At 42.8% G+C, this 8,655-nt stretch overlaps 1 protein-coding gene across 1 annotated transcript in view; it reads right to left on the bottom strand.

Annotated features, from left to right (window-relative positions):
* Positions 1-3,112: 3,112 nt before the first annotated feature.
* HECW1 (HECT, C2 and WW domain containing E3 ubiquitin protein ligase 1) overlaps positions 3,113-8,655 on the bottom strand; it is a gene marked incomplete at its 3' end in the record, with an annotated part of 299,400 nt that continues 293,857 nt past the window's right edge. Inside the window, exons 23-24 of the mRNA XM_025200049.1 lie at positions 4,219-4,317; positions 3,113-3,242 (exon numbers count right to left, since the gene is read on the bottom strand). Of these exons, the coding sequence (XP_025055834.1) occupies positions 3,113-3,242; positions 4,219-4,317 (229 nt within the window). The remainder of the gene's footprint in view (positions 3,243-4,218; positions 4,318-8,655) is intronic.

Raw genomic sequence — 8,655 nt, forward strand, 5'->3', positions numbered from 1 at the left:
CCCGGAGCCTGCCTGCCTACATGAGCTGCACAGGGACCTGGTCCTTCTCTCTGCGGCTGCAGTGCCCCCTGGGACCGCCTGATCAGGGTGCCTGCGGACAGGTGATGCCTGGGGTGGGGGGCCCACTGATGCTGCAGAGGAAAGCACCAGCCCCAACACTTGCAGCCCAGAGACTGCTCCGCCCACCGGCAGCTCGCCCTCCCCTCCCCGCTGCCAGAGAGGCAGGTAAGACACGGATGTACACGACATGGGGGTTTACTTCGCCCTAAATTCAAGCAGTGTTTTTAAAAACCCACCACTTCAATTTAGGGCCCTCATTTTGTCTACACATGCCCATAGGTTTTAGCCACTTTGGCTATAGGTTTGTATTCATCATTATGCTACAGAACTTTGCTACATTTAAACACCTCATTGGATATATTTCTTCTTGCTTAATGATTTAGTTATATTTATGTGCATCAAGATTATCATTCTCTCCTCAAATCTGCCAGGGGGAACTTAGTGTCAGTGAGGCAGCAAAGTAGTAGAGATAAGATCCACTAGTATATTGCAAATCTAACAGAAGAATTTGGCCCCTAAATTATTTAATATATATTATACTGGTATTGCAGTACTGTCTTGAGGCTTCAACAGAGATTGGAACTCTACTGTATGAAGTAGTGTACAAAAAACACATTGGAAGAGTATTTGGCCCAAAGGGTTTAACATCTAAATATAGATGTTAGAGTTTAGAGAGAAACAGAGACAGAGGCTAAGTGATTTGGCAAAAGTTGCAAAACAATTCACCTGCAGAGCCAGGCACAGAGCTGAGATCTTTTAGTTTCTAGCCCTGTGATTAATACGTTACATTGCCAGCCAAATGTCTGTTCTATCTTGTGTTTCCCTTTTTCATCCTTTGAGATGCAGCCTCCAAAAACATTAGCAGAAGTTATCACCATGATTTATATTTCCATTTTTGAATGCATTGAAGTACAGTGAAGTCATACTTCAAATCATCCGATGTTCTTGGTCTGCACACTTTTCGAGCTGGGACCCATCTGTGAGCAAAACTTGATTCCAGCTTCTCAACTACATTGTTATCAGCAAATTTCAAAGATATATGGGAAGGCTTTTCTTCCACAGGCTGCTCACAATCTGATGCTCTGCTTCATGGTGAGCACCTTACTGCACCATAGACCTTTTGATGCCAGCTTGTGAAGTACACTACTAGTCAATATGAGTAAAGGCATCAGAATCTGGCCAAGAAAGTGTTCTTCTGCTTTAGTAGTGTTTAAAATGTATGGTCATGTGATGTGTATTCTTTCTTTTAGAAGCCATCTCATTTGAATCCTACAACAACATCCTACATAGTGATCTGTGCAACAACATATTTTCTATCTAGTGCATCAGGTTGTGCCCTTAGATGCCACTCAAGTCAAGGTTTCATTTACCTTAGTTGTTTACCCATGTAAACAACAAAGGTAAATGAAAGGCTGTCTCTAACAGGTTAACTCATCTGTCTCTGCAAATATGCTTCAATGTCTCTCTCTGCCTCTGCCTGTCTTTACGCATTAATTTTAGTGCCATATCTCTGAGGCAATTACTGCATCATCATTTGGATGTCACACAAACTTTTACTGAAAGCCAAGAAAAACTTCAGGCATGGCTATGAAGAACAGCCCTATCTTTTCTGCAAAAGCCCCTATGCCTGTCATTTTTAGGTATTGTCCCGTAGACCTCATCCATTCTTGCTTTTCGTAATCCCTTTTTCTGTTGCTTTCTTTGTTCCATATCTCTCTGCCCTCTGGTCTACATATACACAAGAGATGTCTCCAAAATTGCATATATCCTCTTTCAATGTTTTTGCTGTGGCAAATCTTTTGCTTCCAAGATCCTTATTGTTGAGTATATTATTTACTCCTGTTACCCAGACTTCTCCTTCAACTCTGTTCTTGATTCTCTCTGTCCCCTTGCCTCTGCCAGCTTGTCTTACACTGTCTGGCATCAAGAAAATCATTCATATCCAGTTCATTAATGAGCTTCAAATCTCAGGAATGCTAGACCATTTCTTTCTGAATATTTCACTTGATCTCTTTTCATCCTTTAATCAATCAATCAGTTGGTCTGCATTTACTTCTTTCCTGAGGCTTCTGTACTACTTGGCTCTCCTGGTCCCTTTCCTTCTTCTTGAGCCGGCAGCACTTTCTTTGTGCTTCACCCAACACCATATTAGTTTATCTTAGGGCTCTATCCTCTCTTCCTTCCTTCCAGGTCACTTCATCTATCCTCTCAGTGTTATCTACTGTCTGCATGCTGATACAGTCCAAATCTATCTTTCAATCCTTCCTCCTCCTGATCTGTCTTTCTCCAGTTGTACCTTGCATAACTCCTCCTTGATCTTCCAGCTGCATCTAAAACCCATTGGGCCAGATTTATTAAGAATATATGTGTATGTGTCTGAATATTTTACATCAGCACTGAGTCTATGGTGTCATATCTTTACAAATATCAACAGCCGAGTTAGCTAGATAAAAGCACATCTACACACACAGCAATTACATCTCTGATTGCAGTATGGATAACAAACAGTCCCCAATAGGTGTAGGTGACAAAATGGCATAACTAACTAGTGGTTGTTCATAACCATAACTAGCGGTCGTTCTACGAGCAGAGAAGAACTAACAACTAATAAGAATCTTGGAAGACAAAGTAGTGGTGAGGGCTGCCAGATCTTACACCACCTGCAAGCTGTTTTTTCTTGCTCCCTCCTCCTGTCCATTCAGCTGCATCAGCATCAAGTTACCTAGAGTGCTAACGTTCATGGAATGCCAAGTCTCTGCCAGTTCTGTCCTAGAAAGAAGAGTTCTGCTCCACTTGTGAGAATTCCTTGTGTTCATTGGTGTATGGCTCAACAAGCCTGTAGGAAAGCCTGGGCTGGTATTTTATACTACAGGTCCTGAGACTGTGCGCACCAAAACAGGTGGCTTGTAAGGAACATCAGGCAGGAGACAAAAATGGTACTGAACAGCCATTGAACATTTGCTAAGAATCTGTTCAGACATAATTATATTCTTTGTGTGTGACTTTATCTACTCCCAATCCATTTTTTAGATTTTTCCCTACTTTTACCCACCTGTCCAAACACCTCCTCATTCACTGTAAAAGTAAGATCCAGGATATCTGTGATGATGTTGTCCTTCATCCACTGTAAGCTCTGGTGGAACTCCTCATCCAAGTATTCTAAGTCACTTAAATCACATGGCCTGAGTGGTGAGGCAGAGAAACAGAGATGAAGATAAAACTTTGTGGAATGATAGTTTATAGCTCAGAACATCCTGCAGCTGATGCTCCTTCGACCTTACAGCCTGCTGCAGGTACCTTCTTTTCAACAGCAGACTGAAAGTGTTAGGACCACAGTAATATTAAATATCAGTAAAAGAAAGTCAAGTATATTTTAAAGCTTTTAAGTAGTATTAAAATAATCATCACTAAAGCTTTACATTCATCCTAACTAATAAACAATTTAAACTAAACATTAGTTTGAGTTATCACCTGTTAATACACCTAAGTTCATTTGACTGAAATGTGATCTGTTGTATACAGCTTTTTTTTTTACTGTATCAAATTGATTAGAGAGGAACAGAAGATCAATTAAAACATCAAATCAATTTTATATTTTGGTTGATATTAAGTATCAAGGCCACTCCTGATTGTTACTGTAGTAAGATAAGCAAAACCCATATGAAGACTATAATATTTTCTACCTATATTAATAGCTGTCATTAACAAGCGCATAGGGTGAAAGTATCTTAGCAATATAGCTATGCCAATTGGTAATTACGTCTCTTTGCATTGACATGTAAGGAGAATAATTTTGTTGTTTTACAGAAAAATATGATCCTCTCAGGTTTGTCCCACAGCATTTTGATTACTTTCATTCTATTTATACTGTTTAGACACTATTTTTATAATAGACCTTAGCTATATTGACTAACGTTTTCAAAAGTGGGTGCCTAACCATACTACTCACTATTTTTTTAATTTAAGCTGCTAATATTAATGTATAGGAAGGTTTGAGAGAAAAATCCAGAGCAATTATTAAGTCTTTGCCATTCTACCTCAACAATTACCAACCAACCAATCGAGGAAAGAACTTGAAGGTGCCAATATTCAATGAACCCCACGAGTGTCTGCCTGGGTAGAGATCATAGCAGGATCAGGATTTATTCAGATACTTACAACCTCAGCAGTGCTTTGTAGAACGGCCTTGTGAAGAAAGCATCGAGAAGGTACTGATGAATGAGAGCGAGGCCAAGGATCCGACCACTGAACCTGAACCTGAGATACAAAAGGACACAGAGAAAATGATGTGTAATTCAGGGCACACTGATACGGGATCTTATATATTGAATTGGTGCTGTTCTTTGTTTCTGATTCACTTGTTTATTTTAGTCTGATCATCTTTTCTTCCTTCCTCTGTCACTGCATCTTAAGTCTCTCTATCTGAGTGTTTATGGATATCTTCTGCGACACTCATACTGCTGATGGATTTGGCAGTTAGTTGATACGTTTCATGTGAGCTGCCCCATGTCCTTAACCAGTGACTTTTCCCCATGTTCAGCCCCTGAGACCTTTAGCCAGATGTCATGCCATAGGTCAGTGCTGTCAGACACTGAACCATGGCATGACATCCAGAGGAAGTTATAGGGGCTGAAATTAACCTACTTACAATGCTAATCTGCCCACCCTTCATGTCAGATTAAGATTCACCAGAAAACTTTTCATTAAAAACATTTCTAGCCCTTGCCATTGCACTAAAATCTCTCCAACCACAAAGTAAGTGTAAACCAATAAAAAAACCCAATACACAGTTGTCTTCCTGAGATGGCAGATAACTGGACACAACAGCTTAAACACTTACTAGCCGCTTCATTCCTCTCATGTCCCCTGCCTAAATAATGTAAGGTCACTGCTGTAATTCTGTGCACAGAGTATGCAATTTCATGTGCAAACAACTAAACTGCAGAAATGGTGAGATCCACGAAGTGCCTGAATTCTTTAGTCCTACTGAGATATGGTGAACAAAGCATCAACTTCACATACAAGAAGTTTGGTTATTTTCTATGAACAACTTTCTTTCCTGAATTTTTGTGGAAGGCCTGTACTAAGGGTAGACAGCAGCTGTCGCTGCCGCACTAGCAAGACATGTTTATTTAGGAGTTTCTGGCATCTCCACAGGACTCCACTTAGCAGCTGGGCTGACAGAGAGAAAGCACATCCTGGAAAGGCAAGAACCATTGAGGGGGTCATGGTAGCCAGTAGAAGGCTCGGAAGTGTCTATACATGCCTTCTGCTAGCTACTGAATGCCTATAGCAGCTTTATTCTGCTCAGCAGAGGTGTTTTAACTTTGCCAGCAGGAAGGCATTTTCTGCGACCACAGAGGAACTTGGAGCATGTATATGCTTGAAGTTTTGCCAGAAGAATTGCAATGTAGAGTACACTAGGCCAAAGCCTCTCACTGTGATGAGCAGAAGACCTGCTGTGACACAGCAGGATGGTGCACAATCCTGGCTTTGTAGACTTGGCCCACAAACTATAATTTAAAATATAACTTGGCCCTTTCCCAGACTGAGTTTAATCCCTTGGCCACAGCCCACAGCAGTTAGAAATGTTGTACTGAAACATGGGTAAATGTTAGTGGCAGTGGATGAGGTTTTATGAAGAGTCAAGACAGACAACTACAATGAAAATATTTTGTCGGACATCTGTAGTGTGTGAGTATCACAGTGATTTTGTATTCCAGCATTTACCATTTCCACATCAACTTCAACAAATAAATGCTATCTTCCCTCCCCAATATTTCTTCTGTCAAGATATTTATGCTAATATTTCTTACCAATTATTTATTATATTAAAAAAATTCCTTCTTACAGTAACTGGAACTAGTTCCTCACTCCCAGTGAATCAATTCACACCCAAACAATGTATTCCCTAACAAAGAGTACAAAAGCATAACATACGGCCATTATGTTCGGTGCACATTTCCAAGTAAATGATTTTGTTTGCCAAATGTTTAGGGAGAAATTTAGTGTACAGCTGACACAGAGGTAGAAACCCAGTGATATGTGCGAGTGAAAGGTTGGTGGTTACACATAACTGTTTGTGCCCAATCCATGGTCAGGTCATGCCACATTAGATCTGCACATGGGTTCTGGGGCCTGTATATGGAGGAAAAGAAGCTGAAGCTGGTGCAGACTAAAGAATGACCCGCAGTTCTCCCAAAAAACTTTTTCCCAGTCTTCTTACTACTAGACTCTAAGCCTACACAATACAAGTTGGACCTTAGGCTCAATTTGGACCAGCCTATGCCAGATGCAAACTCCCCAACCCCCAGGCTGTGGGCAGATCCAGACCCCGATGCTATGTCATCTAGCCCATGGGACTCCTTGTGGGTCCTGAAATTTGGCAATAGGGGGCCAGTGACACCATCCCTGGGTCCTGTGTGCTGCTTCAGGTGCCTGATCCCAGTGCGCAGGGTTAGGCAGGAGTGATGCCAGGTCCCAGGATTCAGTCCTAGCACACAGGGTGCACCAGGCTCCAGAGCCCAGTCTCCACGCTTAGGGCTCGCCAAGGCCCATGGGTTCTGATCCTGGCACACAGGGCTTGATCTAGCCCAAGGACCATCCCTCTACCACTCACCTGGCCTGAGGAACAAAAAGCTTGAGTGCCATTGACCTATACTGATCAGCCCCTAACTGAGGGCTGATGAACAAGATGAACAAAAGCCAGACTAATGATTAGAGTCTCTGAGATGGACCATATCCCTGGTTTCTAGTATTGTTCAGGATTCCCCTGTACAGTTTAAACCAAATCCTTGATGTGACAGAGATATGTAGGCACCGTCTTTGGGGACAGACACCTCCATCAACCAAATAGATTGTAAATAAAAGAATTCGACACTAAACTGAACAGCACTGCCACATCAGTAAACTTCCCTGTACTGGGCTAATGTTGGTTTTCTTCTATGGACTGAGACCAAGGACAGACGTTAAGGTTTGATCTCCTGAAGGAAACTTGACATCATGGTTGGAATCAGGGCTTAGCAAAAATTTGTGTTTTAGAAACTGGTTTGCTGTACACCCTTGGTCAGGTTTCTGCCCTGCAGTCTGTGCAACTAGGTCAAGATGCACTTAGTGCAATATGCAGAGCCAGCTGAGCCCCAGGCCCTTTCCTCTGATTCTGGAGCTGCTTTTAAGGAGCTCTTCTAACACCTGAGTCCTGAATTCACAACTTTCTCGTCTTCAGTCTTTACGCGGCTCCTGTCTCATTAATTGCTCTGGTTTTCTGACCCTTGAATCTTGTTAATCCTCTGACTTAGTGTTTGGACTTTGGCTTGCTAGCTGACCTCCTCATTCCAGTTAGTCCTCTGGCTTAGTTTTGGACTCTTGGTTTTGGACCTGGCCCATAGTTTGGAACTTGGGGTTGTACTCAGTTGCTTCCACCCTGCTGTTCATACCTGCAATCCCTCTGGTTCTGACGCCTGCTAGGTCTAACGCTGTTGTGAACCCTAATGCCCTTGGTCAAATCACATCAACTAACTTCTTTGCCTCTCCATTTTCCATCTGTAGGATGGGTATCATCATGCATAACTGTGTTTGTGAAGTACCATATTTTAACCTGAATCCAAGATGAGTGAATTTAAAACAACCCCCCAATAATTAGATTGTATACATAGAAAATTGAAATCTGATATAATTTTCCATGTATAGAATCTACTGATTGGAGAGTCATCTTAAATTTGCATCCCCCCCCGCTACACTGGGGAAAGCAGTAGGTGTGGAGCAGGTGGGGGCCTTGCCCCTTGCTCTCCACTTGTCCCCCTGCCTTCTGTCCCCCACCCATGTGATTCCTGCATGCCTTGGCCCCAGTACCCTCTGACACACTCCCCTGATGCCTGCCCCCCGTACCTGTACTCCCGTCACCTCCCCCTGCCACGTGCTCCCCTTTACCTGCCTCCCCTGTATATGTGCCTCCTGGCACCTGCCATGGTTCCTGCAGCCCCTGTCACCTGCCCACCTGCTGAGTGGCTGGGCTGAGGACAGAGCTACCATGTGCTGTGTGCCCCAGGCTGGAATGGGGCTGGAGCTATGACTGATGGTAAGTGGCAGGGCAGGGCAGAGGCTGCAAGGGAGACAGGAGAGGGATGCAGTTGCTGTGGCTCCAACTCCAAATCTGACCACGAGCCCAGGTTGGGACTGGAGTTGGAGCCGCAGCAGCCACCTCCTCTCCCTCCCCCGTTTCTCCCACTGCCCCTTACTCAAGTCCAAGATAAGGGACTTTTCCTTCACACAGTGCTGAATGGAGAAAAAACCTCACCTCATCTTCAAGTAAATATGGCATTTAAAGGCTTTGAAGTCATTTCACACTGACTACAGAACAGCAGTCAGATGGCAAAAACTTTTGCTTCTGATCTCACTACTGATACGAGACATGAAGCAGGGCCTATACGTGAAAGGAAGTGATTGTTGTGTATAATTTAATACCTATGATGAAGTTCATGGCAAGCCTAACAATCTAATAAGAATATTATGTTACCTTTTGTGTTCTGGCACATAATGAAATGCGTGATATTACTGTTTCATTATGCCTCTTGAAATAACTATCTACCCATTCCT

This window comes from Alligator sinensis, unplaced genomic scaffold (genome assembly GCF_000455745.1).
Source record: "Alligator sinensis unplaced genomic scaffold, ASM45574v1 scaffold254_1, whole genome shotgun sequence".
Classification (NCBI taxonomy): domain Eukaryota; kingdom Metazoa; phylum Chordata; order Crocodylia; family Alligatoridae; genus Alligator; species Alligator sinensis.